This window comes from Babylonia areolata, chromosome 10 (assembly GCF_041734735.1).
Source record: "Babylonia areolata isolate BAREFJ2019XMU chromosome 10, ASM4173473v1, whole genome shotgun sequence".
NCBI classification, from domain to species: domain Eukaryota; kingdom Metazoa; phylum Mollusca; class Gastropoda; order Neogastropoda; family Buccinidae; genus Babylonia; species Babylonia areolata.
Window position 1 is genome coordinate 4866417 of NC_134885.1, and position 25000 is coordinate 4891416.

Sequence of the window (25000 nt, forward strand, 5' to 3'; positions counted from 1 at the left end):
TCAGCATTGATAAAGTAACTTCGATACCTGTATTCAACTTATCCCGTGGAATCCTAGCCGACTTGTTCAGTTGCATTTTTTCTATTCTCCATAATCATATTTATCTCACTGTATTTTTTATGGCTTCCACTGTTTCATTTGCTCATCATTGGTAAAACTGTCGGTTTTTTTAAATTTTTTTTTTAATTTCTTTTATGCTTCAGTGACAGTGCTGTGGCTATGTCTTTTATCTTGCTTGTTGCTTTTGGGGATTTTTTTTTTTTGTCAGTACGCTTTTCAAAATATCTTATTTGGCTTTTTGGTAAAAAAAAAACAACAAAAAAACAAACAACAACAACAAGATATTGAAGCGAAGTAACGCAGAGATAGAGGTGGAAAGACAGACAGACAGACAGAGAAACAATCAAGCACACACACACACACACACACACACACACACACACGCACACACACTAATATCACTTCAAGTGGAAAGACGTTAAACTGAAGACACACACACACACACACACACACACACACACACACACACACATCCATCTATCTCTCCCCCCCTCTCTCTCTCTCGCCCCCCCCACTCTCTCTCTCTCCCCTCTCTCTCTCGCCCCCCACCCCCACCCCCACCCCCCCACCCCACCTCCCCCCGTCTCTCTCTCTCTTTCGTGTGTGTCCATGTGACTTCCTTGATTCAAAATAAACTCACCCTGGTTCTTAAAAAGAAATAAAGTGTTGCTGAACTATTTGATGCATGGCGATGGATGAAGAAAACGCTTTTGTAAATTAAGGTCTGTAGGACTGATTGACACTAAACATAATGATTCCGTGTTTTTCTTGTTTTTTTGTTGTTGTTGTTGTTGCTGTTTTGTTGTTGATGATGGCAAGAAAGTATTGTTTTTTTTTTTTTTTTTTTTGTGTAGACGACACGTGAAGAAAACATGAAAGGCATTTTGGTATGTGTTGTTTTGTGTGCAAGTAACTTTTAATCAATTGTTGTTAACACAAAAAGCAATGGCAGATTTTCTACTAATGTCAAACGTTTTTCTTTTGTTTTCTGCATACGAAAATCCTATAGAGGGGTTATTACTGCATCGAAGAGCAATAATCCATCGGCATTTTTGTTGTTGTAGTTGTTGTTGTTGTTTTAGCTCGTGTGGGCTATCTGCATAGACTATTAAGATTGTTAACAGTGGAATTGTTAAAAAAAAGAAAAGAAAAAAAAAGAAAGAAATAAAGAAAAAGAAGAACAAAGCGCTTTTGTAAAGCACCTAGAGCAGATTTCTGGATAGTGTGCTATATAAGCATCCATTATTATTATTATTATTATTATTAAGAAGACGCGAAACAGCATCATTAATACTGCTCCACGTCAACAAGTTAAAAGGGAGGGAAAACACCAGTGTTTACAACCACGAGGATTTACAAACATTAAAAAGAAAAGAAAAAAAAAATGGGAGAGAGAGAGACCTCAAAGTGAGACAAAATACTGAGATGTTTATTGCGTTTTTGTTCCTCGTTTGTTTGTTTGTTGTTGTTTTTTGTGGGGTTTTTTGTGTGTGTGTGTGTGTGTGTGTGTGTGTGTGTGTGAGCTAAGTATCTGGAGGCATACGTTGGTTTGATTTGTATACCATTGAGTTGGAGGCTGCCTTTTCTAGTATGACCGTGTCGATTTATTTCTCTGCTTTATTGGTCCTGCAGAGCTCCAGGAATCTCACTGGTGAAAAAGGATATTATGTTTTTTTGTTTTGTCTTTTTTTTTTTTTCCATGTGGGGGATATTTGCCAAAACGCGCGTGAGCGTCCACACTTGAGTCAATTCTGCGCAAGTTGATTTTCAGTACAAGTGGCCGGTTTTGGATACCAGTGCACTGTATTCTAAGTCCTGATAGTTTCCCCACTTTTGAGCGTTCAGTGAAAAGGGGCGCAATCATTCAGCCTGGAAGATTCACAGTGAATCTTGTTGTTTCGTAGTTTACTCCCCTACCCCTCCTCCTGCCCCGCCCCCCCCCCCTCCCCCTCCCACCAAATGCTGAAACCACCTAAGGCTTTGATAAGAGACACAAAGTTTATTTCAATAAAATATAGGCTGCACTGCTTATAGGTTATATCACATGTTCGACCGTAAGAAGGCAAACTAAAGAACAACCTTTATTTTATTTTATTTTCTTTTATTATTTTATTTTATTTTATTTTATTTTTATAAGGGAAGAAGAATACGAATGCATGTGCTTCTTGAATTCCAGTCTTCGGTGCAAGCAGAAAATTGAAATAGAAACATCCAAAAAATAACGATGGGGTATAGGATTACAAACATAGCATTATAATACACTCAGATACATATACAGTCATATATATATATATATATATATATATATATATATATATATATATATATATATATACACATATATATATATATATGTATAGTATTTATAATGAGAGATTCAAGATGGTTTATTCAGTTAAGGCCATATTTACATATGAACCAGCGGTAACAACAAAATATTAGAGAGAAAGAGAGAGTTGCTGTAAAAAATCTCGTCGGATTAAACAAAAAAAAACACACACACACGTATGTGCGTGTATATGATATTTCTTTGAATCGTTTATTCTGTGCAATCCTCACACAACCACATCTCTCCGTACCTTTGTGCCGCTCAATATTCTTCATTCTAAAACTGGCGCCAGCTATTGGCTGATCGTTATTGATCAATGCAGTCATATATATATTCATATGTACAATGCTTTAATAAACAACTGCAACGTTCTTTTATTTCATTTTCTGCGTAGACATTGCTGAGATAGATATTCACTCCAGTGAATGACCCGTGTTCGTATGAATCCATTAATTAGCTCGATGTCTGAGCTTGATTTCAATGTCCTCCTTCTAAACAAGTGTGTGGATAATGATCAGAGCGTCCCGGAATGATGGCTTCTGTTGATTGTTACTTGATTTGGTTTTTCGTAAAGAAATTAAAAATAAATAAGCAAATTTAAATAAAGGAAGAAAACGTGTGTATCTCTCCACTTTTGAGTTGCGGGTTTTAGTGTTTATCAATTTCGTCTGTTGTGGTATTTTTTGTTGTTGTTCGTCTTTTTTTTGTTTTTGTTTTTGTTTTGTTTCGGTTTTGTTTTTGTTTGTTTTCCTTTTCCCTGGAGCAGGTGATTTGTTTTGTAATAAAAGGAATCTTCTTTCGGATGGTGTGTGTTTTTTGGAAGACATGTTTTGATGCCGTACATGCCTGTAGAATCTGTCTTTCTGTGTGTGTGTGTATGTGTGTGTGAGAGAGAGAGAAAGAGAGAGAGAGAAAGAGATAAATAGAGAGAGAGGGAGATACAGAGAGAGTGTGTGTGAGCGCGCGCGCGCGCGCGTGTGTGTGTGTGTGTGTGCGCGCGCGCGTCTGCGTGTGTATGTGTGTGAGAGACAAAGAGAGAGAGAGAAAAATGAGATATATAGATAACAGAGAGAGAGTGTGTGTATTTGTGCATATGTGTGTGTGTGTGTGTGTGTGTGTGTGTGTGTGTGTGTGTGTGTTGTCTGAGTTGACCAAGATGAAAATATCGTGTATGACTTTTTAATATCCCAGTCATGGCCGCTTTGTGTAACCGTGCTTTGAAATTCTTCCTGTTGCAATTATGTCTGAAGTAAGCGTTCATAGCCCTTTTACTTGTAGTAGATATATCATACCATATCGAATGAAAAAAACAACCTTATCTTTGAACACAATCAGACACATGTACACATAGTGAAAAGAAATAATAAGTACCATTTTTGCTTTCATACGACACGGTATAATCTTGAATAAATAACCGATGTGCCGGTGTTAGAGAACAAAAAGAAAGAAAGAAGAAAAAAGAAAGAAAGAAAGAAAGAAAGAAGAAGAAGAAGAAGGAAAAAAAAAAGCCGATTTGACCTTGACCTTGACCCCGCTCCCCTCGCCCTTCATCCAACATATCACTGCCACTCCATCCAGCGCCATAATTATATGCAGTGACGTACAACCACCACCGGTGATCCCGTCGACATTGCCCCCCCCCCCCTCCCACCCACCCACCCCCCTCACCCTCCCTCTCCCGCTCCGTCTCCCCTGCCCCACCCCATCCCCCTTCATTGCCGATCTCCCAGGTCAACATATTTGCAGACCTGCTAGTGCCTGAACCCCCCTTCGTGTGTATGCGCACGCAGAAGATCAAATACGCACGTTAAAGATCCTGTAATCCATGTCAGCGTTCGGTGGGTTATGGAAACAAGAATATACCCAGCATGCACACCCCTGAAAACGGAGTATGGCTGCCTACATGGCGGGGTAAAAAAACAACAACAAAAAACAAACAAACAAAATAAAACGGCCATACACGTAAAATGTTACATGTCTGTCTGAGTATGTGTGTGCGTCTGAAATCTGATTGAATGACACAGGAAACGAATGATGAGCGCCCAGTGGCAGCCGTCAGTCGGCTCTACCCAGGTAGGCAGCCCTGTGGTGCAAATGTCCCCGTGTATGTAAAGCGCTTAGAGCTTGGTCTCTGACCGAGGATAGGCGCTATAGAAGTATCCACATCAATCAATCAATCAATCAATCATAACCTGCATGACAGGCATTTTGGGCGAGGGACCATCAGCAGTTGACTTCAGAAATTCAGTTCTCAGCTGATTAGTATGCGATGACAGTAACAACAACATTAACAACACCACCAATACTACTACTACTACTACTACTACTTCTACTACTACTACTTTTTCTCCTTCTTCTTCTTCTACTACTTCTACTACTAATACTATAGTTTCAATTTCTCAAGGAAACGTCACAGTGTTTAAACAGTTGCATTCATAGATTATTGATCAATTGCTAATAATGAATAATAAAAACAACAGCAATAACGTCAACAACAACAACAACAACGACGACGACGATGACGACGACGACGATGATGATGATATAATGACGATGATGAAGAAGAAGAAGAAGAAGATAATAATAATAATAATAATAATAATAATAATAATAATAATAATAATAATAAAATAGAATATGTATTTATTACCAAGTGTACCGGGGTCACAAGGAATATAATGAAAATAGCAACAACAAAAACAGCAACAACAAAATAATAATAATAATAATAATAATAATAATAATAATAATAATAATAATAACAACAACAGTTTCCCTTTGTCACACATCCCTGCACTGGGGTGACACGCTGTCCCTAGGGGAGAGAAGCTCGGATGTCACACATTTTTTTTTTCTTTCTTTTCTTTTTCTTATCCGCAAAATTCTTGATACTCTTCCTTTTTCTCACGGCTGTCCCATTCCCCCCGCCCCCCCCCCCCCTCCCACTCCCATCCTCTGAGAGGTGATGTCTGAAAGGGACATGACAGTTTCAGTTTCAGTAGCTCAAGGAGGCGTCACTGCGTTCGGGCAAATCCATATGCGCTACACCACCCCTGCCAAGCAGATGCCTTGAGAAAAAAGAAAAAAAAAAAGGCTGAACAAATAATAGAAAAGCTTACATAAATAAATAAATAAATAAATAAATAAATAAATAATAATTATGATATAAAAAAGGTAGTAGTAATGATAATAATAAAATAATAACAATAAATAAATAAATAAATAAGACAACATTGATGATACATAAGCAAATAAATGTAAAACATGAAGACACACATTCACACATACCCCCACACATGCACAACAAGGGACAAGACAAGGGACATGACAGCAATAAGACAAACAAACAAACAAACAAACAAAAAGCAACAAAGAAATTGTCTTTGTATTTGTATTTCTTTTTATCACAACAGATTTCTCTGTCTAAAATTCGGGCTGCTCTCCCGAGGGACAGCACGTCCTTACACTACAGCGCCACCCCCCCCCCCCCCCCCAACACACACACACACACACACACCTCCACCCTCTTTTTTTCTTCCTGCGTGCTGTTTTATTTCTTTTTCCTGTCAACTGAAGTAGATTTTTCGACCCAATTTTGCCGGAAACAACACTTTTGTTGCTGTGGGTTCTAAGTGCATGCTGCAAACGGGACCTCGGTTCATCGTCTCATCCGAATGACTAGCGTCCAGACCATCACTCAAGGTCTAGTGGAGGGGGAGAAAATATCGGCGGCTGAGCCGTGATTCGAACCAGCGCGCTCAGATTCTCTCGCTTCCTAGGCAGATGCGTTACCTCTAGGCTATCACTCCACATTAATGGCGATATCTTTAAAAAAAAAAAAAAAAAAAAAGGGAGAAAAAAAGGATAATATACAACGGGGAAATCAATAACGAAAACAAACAAAATGAACAACGGTTATATTTAAACGGATATGAGCAACGTTAAAAAATTAAAAAATAGAGAATGAAAATAGATTTTTTAAAAAATCGATTAGTATAAAACCGACCAAGAAACAACACAAAAAAGAAAAAGACATTTAAAGAAGAAGAAGAAGAAGAAGAAGACAAAAAAAACCAACAAAAAAACCCAACCGCCCCCAAAAAACCCCCCCAAAACAAAAAAACACACAAAAAAACAACAACAACAAACAAAGAAAAAAAAACACACAAAAAAACCACAAACAAACAAAAACAACAAACAACAACAACAACAAAAAAACACAACAACATTAACCATGCACGCGAAGTTAACCACAAACATTATCCACTTAAAGGTAAGTGTTTTCCATCACTTCCGGTTTCATTCCAACCCCGTTGTTACGCAGCACCTCCACTTCCGGTGTCTCGTAGCCGGCGACCCGTTTGCTCTGCACGTCACTTTCGCTGTTCTCGTTTCCACTCTCGTCTGCCACGTGACCTGCTACGTGGTTCGCATACAAGAAAAAAAAAAACAAAAAAAAAAACACTTGAGAAAGCAAACTACACCGCCATGATTGTAAACAGAAGTTAAGAATACAATTATCAAGAAGAGAAAAATTGTCAGAAATGATACATTGTTACCACCGAAAACGGAGTATGGCTGCCTACATGGCGGGGTAAAAACCGTCATACATGTAAAAAGCCCACTCATGTACATACGAGTGAACGTGGGAGTTGTAGCTCACGATCAAAGAAGAAGAAGAAGATACTTTGTTTATTATACTGACAGACAGACAGATGCGCGCGTGCACACACAGACACACAGACACAGACACAGACACATCACACACACACACACACACACACACACACACACACACACACACACACACACACACACACATCACAGTGCACTGTACCCACCTTGCATGAAGTACTACAGCTGAACAGACTCCGGCACTCAGAACACAGTACACCACACCACACCACACACCATCACCCACCACAGCACACCACACCACACACCACACACACACCAAACCACCCCACACCACGCCACCCCACCCCACCCCACACTACACCACCCCACACAACCCACTCCACCCCACCACACACCACACCACCCAACCTCACCACACACCACACCATCCCACCCCACACCACCCCACCCCACCACACAACACACCATGCCACCACACACCACCCCACCCCACCACACACCACACCTTGGCCACCCCACACCACCCCACCCCACCCCACCCCACCACACACCACACCATGCCACCCCACACCACCCAACCCACCACACACCACACCATGCCACCCCACACCACCCAACCCACCACACACCACACCATGCCACCCCACACCACCCAACCCACCACACACCACCCCATACCCCACACCACCCCACCCCACACCACACCACACCACACCACCCCACCCCACAGCACACCACACCACACCACACCTTGCATGAAGTACTCCAGCTGACCAGACTCCAGCACCCTCAACACTCGCTCCATGTGACCACACCACACCACCCCACACCACACACCCCAGCCCACACTACACCACCCCACCCCACCCCACCCACCCGACACCGCACCACACCACACCACACCTTGCATGAAGTACTCCAGCTGACCAGACTCCAGCACCCTCAACACTCGCTCCATGTGACCATGACCGTAGGACTCCAGAGGGTAGGCAGGCTCCCCGTGCTTGGGGATGTCCAGACCTGGACACACGGACAGCCAGAGAATGAACGAACGAACGGAAATGTTTTAATAAACTTTAGCCATGGACCACAAATCCGAGAGAGATCAGATACACACACACACACACACACACACACACATACAGAGAGAGAGAGAGAGAGAGAGAGAGAGAGAGAGAGAGAGAGAGAGAGAGAGATAGATAGATAGATAGATAGATAGATGACAGTTGAAATCACATAAAGACTGACAGATAGATAGATTAGATAGGTAGATAGATAGATAGATAGATAAAGGGAAGATGAAATCACATAGAGATAGATAGACGGACAGAGAGAAGATGAAATCACATAGATAGATAGATACATAGATAGATAGATAGATAGATAGTTGAAATCACATAAAGACTGATAGATAGATAGATAGATAGATAGATAGATAGATAGATAGATAGATAGATAGATAGATAGATAGATAGATAGATAGATAGATAGATGGAAGATGAATTCACATAGAAATAGATAGATAGATAGATAGATAGATAGATAGATAGATAGATAGATAGAGGGAAGATGAATTCACATAGAGATAGCTAACTAGCTAGATAGACACATACATACATACATACATACATACATACATACATACACAAACATACATACATACACAGACATACATACAAACACACATACATACATACATACATACATACATACATACATACATACACATACACACAAACATGCAAACATACACACATACATGTTCACGTACCTTTTCTCTCCATTTCCTCAGACACTCGCAGCAGACCAAACAGACGAAGGGAACCGAACATAGCAAGGGAGAGCAGCCCTGTCCACGCGATGATGGCCGCTAGACCACACAGCTGCCAAGCCAGTTGCTGCAGAAGAACACCAACCATCAGTTTGTCCAAGTCAAAGTCAGTTAAGTTCACCCTTCAGAGACCCCGAGAACATCCCTGAACTGTTGGACTTCTTCTTCTTCTTCTTCTGCGTTCGTGGGCTGCAACTCCCACGTTCACTCGTACGCACACGAGTGGGATTTTACGTGTATGACCGTTTTTACCCCGCCATGTAGGCAGCCATACTCCGCTTTCGGGGTGTGTGCATGCTTGGTATGTTCTTGTTTCCATAACCCACCGAACGCTGACATGGATTACAGGATCTTTAACGTGCGTATTTGATGTTCTGCTTGCATATACACACGAAGGGGGCTCAGGCACTAGCAGGTCTGCACATATGTTGACCTGGGAGATCGTAAAAATCTCCACCCTTAACCCACCAGGCGCCGTCACCGTGATTCGAACCCGGGGACCCTCAGATTGAAAGTCCAACGCTTTAACCACTCGGCTATTGCGCCCGTCGAACTGTTGGACTGAATAACATTAACACAACTACCTCCCTCCTCCTCCTCCTTCTCTTCCTTCTTCTCCTCCTCCTCCTCCTCTTCGGCGGAAGCTTACTGTAAATATGCCTCTTATGTGTCGTGCTGTGTCTCTGGGGTAAACCATTGTCCCGGCGACCATCCCTTGGGATTTACAGGACACTTCAACCGAGGTTCCTACACTTTGTTTTTGTTTTGTGCTCTGGAACATTTCTAATTAATGATGACAATAACAACCATTATGATAGAGAAACAAACAAACAAGTAATGATAATGGAAATGATAATATCATTTATTTTCAGTCTAATATCATCATCTTAGATGAACAGACTATAAATGAATAAACGTCGTCCTCCTCCTCTTCATCATCAAACTTCTTCTTCTTCTTCTCCTCCTCCTCTTCCTCCTCCTCCACACACACACACACACACACACACACACACACACAAACAAACACACACGCACACACACATCTCCAACTTATTCATTCCTCAATTTATTTATCTATGTATTCTTTTTTTTTCTTTCTTTTTTTACATAGGAAGAACAGAAATGCTTGCACAGTCATGAGCCAGTTGAGTTCACCGTTCTGAAACACCAAGAACATCCCTGAACATCCCTCCTCCTCCTCCTCCTCCTCCTCCTCCTCCTCATCATCATCATCATCATCATTCTTCTTCTTCTTCTCTTCCACAAATGCTTGCAGAGTCATGACCTGCACGTGACTCACCAGCGCCGAACGTTCGTGATGCCCTTGCAGCAGAGCGCCAGATTCCTTGTCCAGGAAGACCACGGCGATGACCCCCCACGTCCCTCCGCCAAAGTGAACTGCCCAACACAAGATTCGCTTCAGTTCAGTTCAGTTCAGATCAGTTCAGTTCAGTTCAGTTGCTCAAGGAGGTGTCACTGATTGCGTTCGGGCAAATCCGTGTACTTTTACACTACATCTGCTAAACAGATGCCTGAACTACAGCATAATCCAACGCGCTTAGTCAGGCCTTGAGAGAAGATGAAATAGATTGAAATGATAATAATAATGATAATAATAATAATAACAACAACACTACTACTACTACTACTACTACAACTACTACTACTACTACTACTACTACTAACAATAATAATGACGAAAATAAATAAAAGAATAAAAAGATAAATGAACAGAAGAATAAACACACACACACACACACACACACACACACACACACACACACACACACACACACACACACACACACACACACACACACATACACACACACACACACACACACACACACACACCACAACACAACACATACCCACACCTCAGCCACCCCACATATCCCCAATCCACCACACACACACACACACACACACACACACACACACACACACACACACACACACACACACACACACACACATCATTCTTCACCCTCTAACCAATACTGTTCCCACCACCACGCCCTGCCCTCCACCCCCCACCCCCCACCCCCCTTTTTTCCGTCTAATATCACTTAAAGTGAAAAACGTTAAACTGAAGACTACTACTACTACACACACACTCTCTCCAAGAGGATTTCAATCTCTCAGTATCAGATCACACACCCATCAAGCCACACACCAGAGGAGACCCTGCACTGCCAACACAGCGAACGAAGTGGCGGAAACTTACCAGCCACAGCATCAAGGGGATCATCCACTCTCATTCTGACCATCAGCCAGGATGTGAACTTGTAGGCGACGGAAGCGAAGAGTCCCACGATGGCGGCTCCCCAGGGATAGTAGACGTTACATCCCGCGCAGGCAGATGCCTGTTAGAATGATACAGATAAGGAATATGATGTATATGAAAAGTTTATAGTACTAGTGGTCTGTGTTAAAAAGGTGAAGTGTATTATGCATATGCATTCTTGTTCTTGTTCCTCTTTTTTTGTTGTTGTTCTTTTTCTTCTTGTTCTTGTTCTTCCTATTATTATTATTATTATTATTATTATTATTATTATTACTATTACTATTACTATTATTATTATTATTATTATTATTATTATTATTATTGTTTATTATTATTATTATTATTATTATTATTATTATTATTATTATTGCTTTTGTTGTTGTTGTTGCAATCGTAATACACCACACCCGACAATACCAGAAACCACATCACACTACACCCCACCCCACCCCACCGCACACCACCCCACACCACCCACCCCACACCACATCACACCACCCCACCCCACCCCACCCCACACCACATCACATCACACCACCCCACCTCACCCCACCCCACCCCACCCCACACCACCCAACCCCACACCACCCCACCCCATCCCACCCACCCCCCACACAACACCACACACCACATCACACACCACATTACACCACACCACACCCCACCACACCACACACCACACCACAACACACCCAACACAACCCAACACACAACACCACCACCAGCACAACACCCCACCCACCCCACACCACACCCAACACCCCACCCCACCCCACACCACACCACACCCAACACAACACCACACAACACCACACCCAACACCGCCACCAACACCCAACACCCCACCCCACCCCACATCACACCCAACACCACACCACACCACACCACACCACACCACACCACACCACACCACACCACACCACACACCATCCCAGTCAAGGCCCCGTTTAGTGTGGTCAGCAGGCTCCAGCGGGAATTCCCAAAGATGCCAGACTTCTGCATGAGCATGGTGAAGAAGGCAGACACGGAACCAGAGATGATGGTGTTGACGACAGAAATAGCCACACGCGGCCCGCTGTCCTCCCCGCTGATGCTCAGCTCACACCCCCCGTTGAAAGCCAGGAACCCGAAGAGGAGGATGAACCCCCCCAGAGCCGCGAACTGAACAAATGAACAAAAAGTAAAAGATATATTGAATTTTTCTTCTTCTTCTTCTTCTTCTGTGTTCGTGGGCTGCAACTCCCACGTTCACTCGTATGTACACGAGTTGGCTTTTACGTGTATGACCGTTTTTAACCCCCGCTATGTAGGCGGCCATACTCCGTTTTAAGGTGTGTGCTTGCTGGGAATGTTCGTGTTCCCATAACCCACCAAACGCTGACAAGGATTACGTATCTTTAACGGGCGTATTTGATACTGCTGCTGCTGATACAACTACTACTGCTGCTATGCAATACAATACAAGAAGGAATTTTGTTTAATGTCCCGTCACACATATCGGTGACTGAAGACATTTTGTTAAAGTATTTATGAATACATTTGAGTATTATCGGTTAGAAAGGGTGGGAGATGTGAATGAATGGAGGGTTGGTGGAAACTGAGCAATTGGAGGGTGAAATGAGGGTGAAATTTAAAAAAAAAAAAAAAAAAACCTGCTAAATACAATTACAGGAAATTACTTAAAGGACTTCGTAAAAGAAAAGTCGTTAAACTGACAAGCGAAACAACTGATAATGAAAATGTCAACGTTCTCAGTCACTTGTGAAGACACACTTTCGTGTACATAAGGCTTCATCAAGCTACAGTCAAAAATTATATGCTTAATTGTCAGGTTACTAAAAAAGCATATGCACTTGACATTAGAACAATACCTGGTCCGTAATGAATTTGATAATAGTCTGAGAGCTAAACTCAGAATTGGTCTGCGAATAGGACCAAAGTCTGAGAGAGTCAACTGACGAGGTTTTAGACTTGAATTCAAGCACCTATAAAAGTCTCTTTCTAGTATATTGCTTATTTCCTTGTATGACAATGGGCAATATACTTTTATATTATCTGTATGATTCTTTGCTCCCCTTTTTGCTGCCCTGTCTGCTTGGTCGTTATAACGGAATCCAGTATGGGATGGTATCCAACAAAAAACATTTGTACCCTTCACAAATAGGGAGTGCAATAAATACTTAATTTCAAAAGTAAATCTTCTCTTTGATTATTCTCAAAAAGGAGCAAGCTTTTAAAACAGATTGAGAATCAACACAAAATAAGATATTACTTATTATCATTGGTATATCAACAATACAATACAATATTGTTGTTGTTGCTTGCTGCTGCTGCTGCTGCTGCTACTACTGCTGCTACTACAACTACTCCTACTGTTGCTGCTGCTGCTACTGCTATGCAATACAATACAATTCAATACAATACTGGTGCTACTGCTACTAATGCTACTACTACTGCTATGCAATACAACACAATACAATGTAATACAATACTGCTGCTGCTGCTACAACTGCTACTGCTGCTATGCCTTACAATACAAGAAACACAATACAATGCAATATAATATTGCTGCTGCTACTACTACTACTACTGCTGCTATGCCTTACAATACAAGAAACACAATACAATGCAATATAATATTGCTGTTGCTACTACTACTACTACTGCTGCTATGCCTTACAATACAAGAAACACAATACAATGCAATATAACATTGCTGCTGCTACTACTACTACTACTGCTGCTATGCCTTACAATACAAGAAACACAATACAATGCAATATAATATTGCTGCTGCTACTACTACTACTACTGCTGCTATGCCTTACAATACAAGAAACACAATACAATGCAATATAATATTGCTGCTGCTACTACTACTACTACTGCTGCTGCTGCTGCTGCTGCTTCTGCTGTGCAATACAATGCAATACAATACAGCAGCTACTACTACTACTACTGCTGCTGCTGCTGCTATGCAATGCAATACAATACAATACACTACAATACAAAACAATGCAATACAACATAATACTGCTGCTGCTGCTGCTGCTGCTACAACAACAACTACTACTATTAATTAATCATATTTCCACACTTACCGGCACGGAGTGTCCTCGTAGTTCCAGCACGGTGTTGGACTCGGAATGGAATCGCCCAATGCGTGGACCAATGATGAGAGCTCCCATAAAGGCTGCCACCCCTCCCAGCACATGGAGCACTCCACTTCCGGCAAAGTCCTGGGGTTGGTGGAATAAAATGTCAAATTATCAGTCTTCTTCTTCTTTTTACAAAAAAACGTGCCATTAACTCACTCAGTACGGCCAGTCCTCTCTTCTCCTCTACACAGACCCCTCGGATGTCCAGTGGGTGTCTGAATGACCCAACATTTAGCTTCCGTCGTCAGAATTGTGGTGTTCTTTGTCAACATTCACCTCTTCAGTAATTGGGGTGAAACGCTGTTAACGTCATCTCTTTTGCCGTTCGTATGGAGAGAGTTAAGATGATGATGGTGATGATGATGATGGTGGAGACTCCCGTCGGTCCGACGAATGAGTAGGCAGGCAGGCTTATCTGTCGGTGTGTGTCCTCATATGGGAGAAGAGGCCGATTCTGGATGCGCATCACTTCCCAAAGGTGTTGCAAGGGAAAACGTCTCGTTTCCCAGGAAGCGATGTCTATGTCACAGGCTTTGAGGTTTGTCTTCAAGGTGTCCTTGAAGCGCTTGCAGGGTCTTCCAAGTTCACGGTGGCCTTCCTTCAGCTGGCCATACAAAAGCATCTTCGGGATCCTGCTGTCTGTCATGCGGACAACGTGTCCTGTCCAGCGTAGCTGGCACTGGATCAGCAGGCTTTCGATCATTAAGATGATTAGCCATGTAAATACCACAGGCGGATCTGTGCACAATATGTACAAAGAACTTCAAATATTACCTGTTCATCTACTTATTAGATATAACACATTGATTCTTATGCATAAGATTGTTCATAACGCATGCCCACAATATTTAGAATCATTATTTTGTTTCCAGTTCCAACGTAAATCAGACAGAGCTATTGTTCCAAAGCCTAAAAATTGATTTATTTAAGATGAGCCTCTCACTTAATGAAAGCATAGAATGGAACATGTTTCCAAAAGACATGTCGTCAAATTCCAGCCATATCTCTCTTTAAAACTAACATAAGAATATTTCTATTCGATACTTTTGATTAACCTACTCGCGGTCTTTTGCAAACGCTTGCTTGTGCTCAGTCCACTAGCTGCCATGCCATGATGAATAAAAAAAATTGAATGTATGTGTGATCGTGCCAGCAATTGAACAGTAAGTGCGTGTGTGTGTTTGTGTGTGTTTGAGTGTGTGGGCGTGAATGTGTACGCATGTCTTTGTTTGCTTGTTTTATAATCAATCAATCTTCTTCTTCTGCTCTTTTTCGAAGTATGCACGTTCAACATTTAATGGTGTGTACGGTTGGTCAGCTATATTCCGTTTTGGGGGCGGGGGCTGGAGGGTAGGGGGGGGCGGGGGGGTGGGGGGGGGGGCGGTGGAGGGGAGAGAAGGGAGGGGGTATGTTGGGTGTGGTCCTGTTTCCATAATTCACCGAATCCCTGATGTGAATTACAGGCTCTTGAACGTGGGTGTTGGGTGTTTTGCATACATATACGTACATACACGAAGAGGGTTCAAGGATTAAGAATTGGCAGGGTCTGTACACATGTTGACCTGGGACATCGGGGAGAAAAAATCTCCACCCTTAACCCACCAGACAGACAGACAGACAGACACAGAGAGAGAGAGAGAGAGAGAGAGAGAGGGGGGGGGGGAGGCGGGGATGACGGAAGGAGGGAGAGAAACATGCACAGAGACACAGAGAGACAGGCAGACAGCATGCAGACCCTGTCTCTCTCTGTTTCTCTTTCTCTATCTGTGTGTGTGTGTGTGTGTGTGTGTGTGTGTGTGTGTGTGTGTGTGTGTGTGTGTGTGTGTGTGTGTGTGTGTGTGTGTGTGTGTGTATCTGTCAGTGTGTCTGTCAGTTTGTCTGTCTCTGTCTGTGTGTCTGTCTGTCTCTGTCTCTATCTTACTACCACTTAAGCACACACGCACGCACAGACAGGAAACGGAGGAATAGAATAGAAGTGAGAGAGCGAGCGAGAGAGAGAGAGAGACAGACAGACAGACAGAGACAGAGACAGAGAGAGAGGGGGGACGGAGGGAGGGAGAGAGAGAGAGAGAAAGGGAGAGAGAGACAGACAGACACACAGACAGACAGTGAGAGAGAGAGAGAGAGAGAGAGAGAGAGAGAGAGAGAGAGAGAGAGAGAGAGAGAGAGGGAGGGAGGAAACGAAATGAAACGAAACGAAATTGTTAAATTTCAGGGAAATGAGATAAGCAATCAACATGCTCTTTTCCACCTAGCCCCGTGGCATAAAAATCAAACAGAAAGTAAAAACATTAACACAAGATATATATATATATATATATATATATATATATATATATATATATATATATATATATAAAGGGACAGAGACAGAGACATACACAGAGACAGACAGACGTATAGAGATATAGACAGACAGACAGACAGAGACAGACAAACAGAGAAACAAACCGACAAAAGACAGAGACAGACAGACATAGAGACACAGAGACAGACAGACAGACAGACATAGAGACAGACAGAGACAGACATAGAGTGATATAGGCAGACAGACAGATAGAAGACATAGAGACAGAGGTAGACAAACAGAGGAACAGACAGACAAAAAAGACAGACAGATAACCACACGGGGTCACGTCACCTGATAGGAAACAGTCACGGTGGTATTGCTGTCCAGTATGTATTCTTTACCCTGCGCAAGCCAGCCTTCCTCTGTCCACACCCAGTGCGTCACTACAGGGTAGATTAACCCTGCAGACCATTCAGTTCTTCAAATCAAATCAAATCAAGTCAAACCAAATCGATTATAGGGCAGTCAGATCGTTGAAATCCATGAATTCACAAACCCCATCCCTCTTACTCAAATCACACACACACATTCGCATTGAATGCTTCTTCAGATATCTAAATAGCACGGTGAATCTCTCTCTCTCTCTCTCTCTCTCTCTCTCTCTCTCTCTCTCTCTCATTATTATTTTTGTTACTTTTCCCATATAATCTAGATTGTCCTGTGTCTTGTTTACTGAATTTTTCATTACTTATATTGTCAGCTTAAGATAATCATGAATGCTAACACACCCCAGACGTGCGATGCATGGCCATTGGGAGAAGGTTTGAGAGTAGGCTTTCTTAATATCAATCATATAATTAATAAGTTATCTGATGTTTCTGATATATTGAATAATTTTGGAAAAAACTTTCACATTTTTGGATTTGGTGAATCAAGATTATCAGAACATATGTCAGACTCTGACCTAACCATGCCTGGATATAATGTCGTTCGTAAGGATTCTTTCAATCCAAAGGAAACAGGTTTACTTATTTATGTACATGAACATATTAGATTCAAAAGAATTCAATCACTCGAAAACCACCATGTTGAATCAGTATGGATCCAGGTACACTTTAAAAAATCGGAACCGTTTCTTATAGGCTTTATCTATAGGAATCCTGCAGAGCACGTTGACTGGATGGATAAGTTCACGCTAATGATGGAAGACGCTTCTCTGCTCTCAAATGAAATTATTTTATTGGGTGACTTTAATATAGATTTACTGAAATGTAATTTGAACTGGAAACAAACATACGAATCCTTTCATCTCAATCAGTTAATCGACAAACCAACACGAATCACTCGCACTTCACAAACACTCATCGACCACATATACACAACTTCCACAAAGACTATTTCTGAAATATGCTCTCCAACCTTTGGCTGTAGCGACCACTTTCCAGTTTGTATCACATGGTCTAAAAAAGGTATCAAGATACCAAAAAACTGTCATAAAGTTATCACATACAGAAGTTATTCAAAATTTGACCCTGATTCATTCTTGATGGACCTGATGAACTCTCCTATGTCTCTCGTTTATCAGTTTACTGATCCAGATGAAGCGTTTGAAATATGGTATCATAATTTCCTCAACATTTACAACAAACACGCCCCATTCAAAACTAAACGTGTAAAAACCAGTCTGAAAAAGCCTTGGATAACGGGAGACATAGAAGACGCCATCGATTTCAGAGATTTTCTTTTATCAACTGGAACCCGAGAAGATTTTCAAAAGCAAAGAAATGCAGTAAATAACATGAAACGTTTAGCGAAAAAGAAATATTTTCAAAAGTTGATCACTTCAAAGTCTGATAGTAAGTCTTTGTGGAAAGCCATAAATCAGTTGAAAAATAAGAATAGAGCCACACAAATTACATCACTCACAGACATATCCACAGATAGACTTAACTCACATTTCTGTAACATAGCTACTTCAATTATAAAATCAGACAAATCAAACCTTAACTCTTTAGATGCTCTGTTAAAATTCTGTCAATCAAAAAATATTTCATCCACATTAGATATTCCTTTGATATGTGTACATGAAGTTTATAATGCTCTGACCCATTTAAAACAAACTAGTACAAGAGGTCTTGATGGCATAGACGGAAAAATATTAAAACTCTCAGCTCCTATAATAGCAGAATCCCTCACATACATATATAATTTAAGTATTACAAAAAATAAGATTCCCAAAACGCTCAAAACTGCTAAAGTTATTCCTATATATAAGAATGGTGATCGATCTGAACCATCAAACTACAGACCAATTTCTATTTTGCCAATATTATCAAAACCCCTGGAAAATCATATAAATAAACATATTCTTAAGCATTTTAATAATTTTGACTTGTTCCATCCAAACCAGTCTGGATTTAGAGCTAATCACTCATGTCATTCTGCACTAACAAATTTAGTAGATCAATGGCTTACTAACATTAATAATAACGAAATTACTGGAGCCCTTGTTGTCGACTTTATGAAGGCTTTTGATGTGATTGATCATTCTCTCCTCCTGAAAAAACTAAAGATTTATGGTTTGTCTTTGAATACATTAGAACTTATCTCATCTTTTCTCTCTGAAAGAAAACAACTTGTGTCCACAAATGGTTCAAAATCAATGTTATTACCAATTAACTATGGTGTACCTCAAGGTTCTGTTTTGGGACCTATCTTATTTTCTGCATATATTAACGACCTACCCTTATCTATCAAGACACCATGTGAAATGTTTGCTGATGACACCACCATTCATACTAGTCATACTAACCTATGTATCGTATCTCTTTCTCTTCAGGAAAGTATTGACCGATTGATTGAATGGTCCGAACTAAACCACATGTGGCTCCATCCTAAAAAAACAAAATTCCTAATAATCACAACAAGACAAAAACGTCAAAATATATCCATAAACTGTTCGCCTATTTTCATCAAAGGTGACAAGATTGAAGAAGTTGACCACCATAAAATCCTTGGCATCACTATCGATAATAATTTGTCATGGTCACATCATATTTCTCTGTTATGCAAACAGGTATCAAAAAATATCTATCAACTGTCTAGAATCAAACACTTTTTGGATCTTCACTGCCGAAAACTATTTGTCAGTACTTATATAGAATCACACATTAACTATGCTTCGACAGTGTGGGATTCGGCGAGTGACAGTATTATAAAACCTCTATTGAGTCTGCATAGAAGAGCTGTAAAATTGATTCTTTTAAAATCTTCATCATTGACTGTATCTGATTATAAAGCTCTCGATATCCTCCCACTGAAAACAAAACTTCTATTTAACAAAGGTCTATTTATGTTCAAAATCATGTCTGGATTTGCTCCCCCCTCGCTGAAGAATAAATTTGTAATCAACACTCATCGTCATCTTCATAAAGTTATGGTACCACTTCCAAGGATCGATCTTTTTAAATCTAGTCTGTCTTATTCAGGGGGCTGTTTATGGAATGAATTATTATCCTGCCTCAATGTAAACACTGTAAAAAGCATCCCTAACTTTAAAAACATATATCGTGCACATTTATTGAAAAACATGTGATTATGTGACACATATCAATTATAAACAAAAAATCATGTATAGATTGTCAATATATATACGCCTCTCTCCTCCCCTGTCAGTCTCTATGTCTCTCCACTGTCACTGTCACTATATCTGTCTGTTGTCAGCCTCCCCTGCCTTCTTTACTCTTCCTCTTGTCCATTCTTCCTTCCGCTCTCCACCACGCCCCTACCCTATTGTCCTCGTTGTTATTCATCTATCGCGATATTGTATTGTACATACGTTCTATGTTATGTTTGCACATGCTTATGCAATTTTGACGTTGATGTTGTGAATTGACTCTCGCTTTTTTTTTTTTTTTTTTTTTTTTTAATTTTTTTTTTTTTTTTTACTTTGTTGCTTTTTTTCCAATTATTATTCATGCCCAGAGGGCTGGATGTAAAAAAGTACTTTGTGCTTACTCCTTTACCCTCGTAAAATAAAATTTCGTTCGTTCGTTCGTTCGTTCTCTCTCTCTCTCTCCCCTCCTCTTTCTCTCTCACCCTCTCTCTCTTTGTCGCTGCTCTAATTATCTCTCTCTCTCTTTCTCTCTATCTCCTTTCCTCTCTCTCTTCCACTCCCTCACTCGCTCTCTGTCTCTCTCACTCTTACTCTATCTGCTCACACACACACACACACACACACGCACACACGCACACACAGACAAACAGACAGACAGACAGACAGACAGACACATAGACACAGACACAGACACACACACACACACACACACACACACATAGATCGATACGCAGATTGACAGACGGATAGATTAGTGAGGGACAGACGGGGGTAAGGGAGAGAAAGAGAGAGAGAGAGAGAGAGAGAGAGAGAGAGAGAGAGAGAGAGAGAGAGAGAGAGAGAGAGAGAAAATGATGGTGATAAGAAGAAGAAGAAGAAGAAGAAGCACTACCTGTAATCAGAAAGCTGTACACGAAATACGCCACGAACTCGCAGCGCTCTGCTAAAGCCCCTGACACAATGGTCGCGGCCGTGGCGGCGAAGACGTACTGGAAGAAGAAAGACGCGAAGTTCGTGTCAGGCATCCCTGCAGTGGCGAACCACTCGAAGCCCACGAACGCGTTGCCACGCCCGTATGCGAACGCGAACCCAAACAACCAGTAGGCTACCCCTGCCACGACTGCAAAACAAACAAACAAACTTTTGCTTCTTCTTCTTCTTCTTCTTCTTCTTCTTCTTCTTCTTCTTCTTCTTCTTCTTCTTCTTCTTCTTCGTTCAGTGAGCTGCAACTCCCGCGTTCACTCGTATGTACAGTAGTGGGCTTTTACGTGTATGACCGTTTTTACACCGCCATGTAGGTGGCCATACTCCGTTTTCGGGGGTGCGCATGCTGGGTATGTTCTTGTTTCCATAACCCACCGAACGCTGTCTTGTTATGTGTAGTTGATTGTTTCTTCGAGTGTGCTCTTTCGTATTTAGTTGGGTTGTTTTTTTTTTTATATGGAGAGAGAGACAGACAGACAGACAGACAGACGGACAGAGACAGACAGACAGAGAAATATACATACACACATACAAGTTTCAAGTTTTAATTATCCTTTCACTCCTATTGGAGTGTGGAGGATTACTGCAAAATAATCTTTTCATGCCCAGAACAAACATACATACATACATACATACGTACAGACAAACAGATACACTTTGTGAATTGCTTACGTTAATAATAACGACGCGATGCTACTGAAATGTTGACGTCGATGCTCTACAATAAGAACCTTGAGACCAAGCTAAAGGTCTACAGAGCAGTAGTTCTCCCCACACTACTGTACGTCTGCGAAACTTGGACAGTGTACCAACGACATGCCAAGAAGCTGAACCACTTCCACACAACATGCCTCAGGAAGCTACTGAACATCAAGTGGCAAGACAAGACCCCAGACACAGAGGTGCTCGCAAAAGCCACCCTTCCCAGCATCTTCACCATCCTCATGCAGTCCCAGCTTCGCTGGGCTGGACACGTGGCGCGCATGCCAGACCATCGGCTGCCCAAAAGGCTCTTCTATGGCGAGCTGCAACAAGGGAAGAGATCACACGGAGGTCAGAAGAAGCGCTTCAGAGATACTCTGAAAGTCTGAGGAATCTGCAGTGGACCGTGACAAATGGCGCGCTGCTGTGCACAAAGGCGCCAGGTTGTGCGAGGCCAACAGGACTGCTGCAGCTGTTGAGAAGAGGCAGGCCAGAAAGTCACGGGCAAACAAGCTCCCTGACAATGATATGCCTGTCTTTGTCTGCCCCAACTGTCAGCGAACATTTCGTGCGCAGATTGGACTATTCAGCCATCTGCGCACTCACAGATAGATTCATGAGCATCCTTCTCCCCCACCACACCACCACCCTCCCCCCATCCCCCATCCCCCATCTGGATGACAACGATGGTCATCATCGATCTCGATGGACACAGCACCACCACAATAAGAACAACAAGAACAGGAGCAGCAGAGACAACAACCACAAACAACAGTTAATTAACCCATTCAGGACGGAGACACACATTTTCACCTGACGTGTTTTATTTTGTTTTATGAAACCACAACCAATGATGGAGTGTTTGCACGCATCACTGACCATTGTATTCACTGGCAACATATTCATACGGCCGGGGGTCTTGGCTTTCATTAATTAATGCAATGTGTGCAAACACTCCATCATTGGTTGTGGTTTCTTACAACAAATGGGACACATACGGGGGGTAAACGTATATATATATATATATATATATATATATATATATATATAGATAGATAGATAGATAGATAGATAGATAGATAGATAGATAGATAGATAGATAGATAGATAGATAGATAGATAGATATAATAGTCAGTCGTGTCCGACTATGACCATCAGAACAACAGAGGAGCACCTGTTGTTCCGACTATTTGAGCTAGAGTTTGATTATAGTGGAGAGTGTCTTGCCCAAGTTACATCCCCACTCTCTCGGCCAAGAGGGTTTTAAGACAGTCGGCGTTGGGATGGTTCCCAAAGGCCAACTAGCCCACAAGGCTGCAGCACCAAGAGCCAGTGCAATTTTGCCTCCTAGTTTGAGAATCATAGTCCTTCACAGAAAGACTAAGCTGTAAATGGTTTCCCATTGACTGGAGAAACCACTGATAATACAGCTCTCACTTTGCTGTTGGCCCAAATGTAAACTAATGTCAATCTGTGATATAAGCCGAGTGTTGGGCCTTAAAGTGTACGGTACAGAATGGGTTAAGTACAAAAACGATCCAAACCAATAGGGTAGGAATGACAACAAACCAACGGGAAAACAGGTAAAATGACAGAAAGAAAGTAAGTAAAAAAGGAAAGAAAGTGTGAATGAATGAATGAGTGAAAGAAAGAAAGACAAACTTAAAGAAAGAATTAAAGAAGGAAGGAAGGAAGGAAAGAAAGAAGGAAAGAAAGAAAGAAGGAAAGAAAGAAAGACAGAAAGAGAGAAAGATAGAAAAACTAAAAGAATGAAAGGAAGAATGAAGGAAGGAAGGAAGAAAAGAAAGAAAGACAGAAAAACGAAATGAAATAAAGAAAGAAAGGAGGAAGGAAGAACGAAAGAAAGAAGGAACGAACGAAGCAAGGAAGGAAGGAAAAAATGACAGAAAGAGAGAAAGATAGAAAAAACTAAATAAAAAAAAGAAAGAAAGAAGAGATGAAGGAAGAAAAAAAAAAGAAAGAAGGAAGGAAGAAAGGAAGGAAGGAAAGAAAGAAAGAAAGAAAGAAAGAAAGACATACAGACAGAAAGAAAGAAAGAAAGAAAGAAAGACATACAGACAGAAAGAAAGAAAGAAAGAAACGAAAACTTACAGGAATCCAACAGGTTCTTGATCAAGATGTTGGTGGAGTTCTTGCTCCTCACAGACCCAGCTTCCAGAAAGGCGAAGCCACACTGCATGACTGCACCACACACACACACACACACACACACACACAAAGCACGCACGCACACACACACACACACACACACACACACACACACACACACACACACACACACACACACGCACGCACGCACTCAGACACACACACACACACACACACACACACACACACACACGCACGCATGCACGCACGCACACCACACCGTACACACACACACACACACACACACACACACACACACACACACACACACACGTACCCACGCACACAACACCGCACCGCACAGCACATACACACACATACACACACGAGCGCGCGTGTGCATGCACAGACACCACACTATTATTATTATTATTATTATTATTATTATTATATAAAAGGATATAAAAATATAAATAAGCATATTAATGAAAATAGGAAAATGTCAATAATGATAATAATGACGATGATGACGACGACGACGATGATGATGGTGATGATGATGATGATTGGATACGTAATCAATTAAATTACGAAAGAGTCTATGTATCAAAACAAACGAAGAACTATCTGACTGATTGACTGATTGATTTGTTCATTGATAACAACAACAACAACAACAACAATAATAATAATAATAATAATAATAATAATGGTATTTATATAGCGCTGAATCTTGTGCAGAGACAAATCAAAGCGCTTTCGCACCAGTCATTCACACGCATGCATAACTCTAAAACTGTAGAAACTAAAGACAAGGAAGAAGCAGGCAAGGGAGGCTATTTTGGGAAGAGGTGGGTTTTAAGGCCAGACTTGAAAGAGCTGAATGTGGAGACTTGACAAAGTGAAAGAGGAAGTTCATTCCAATTGCAAGGTCCAGAGACAGAGAAAGAACGGCGGTCAACAGTGGAGTGTATGAATCTGGGTATGCGTAAACA

At 41.4% G+C, this 25000-nt stretch overlaps 1 protein-coding gene across 1 annotated transcript in view; it reads right to left on the reverse strand.

Moving 5' to 3' along the window:
- Nucleotides 1-6545: 6545 nt before the first annotated feature.
- LOC143286411 (putative ammonium transporter 1) overlaps nt 6546-25000 on the reverse strand; it is an 18591-nt gene continuing 136 nt past the window's right edge. Inside the window, exons 2-11 of the mRNA XM_076593971.1 lie at nt 24009-24098; nt 21102-21329; nt 16945-17054; nt 14247-14384; nt 12073-12306; nt 11086-11224; nt 10159-10256; nt 8799-8925; nt 7931-8047; nt 6546-6805 (exon numbers count right to left, since the gene is read on the reverse strand). Coding sequence (XP_076450086.1) covers nt 6657-6805; nt 7931-8047; nt 8799-8925; nt 10159-10256; nt 11086-11224; nt 12073-12306; nt 14247-14384; nt 16945-17054; nt 21102-21329; nt 24009-24098 — 1430 coding nt within the window. The 3' untranslated portion in view covers nt 6546-6656. The remainder of the gene's footprint in view (nt 6806-7930; nt 8048-8798; nt 8926-10158; nt 10257-11085; nt 11225-12072; nt 12307-14246; nt 14385-16944; nt 17055-21101; nt 21330-24008; nt 24099-25000) is intronic.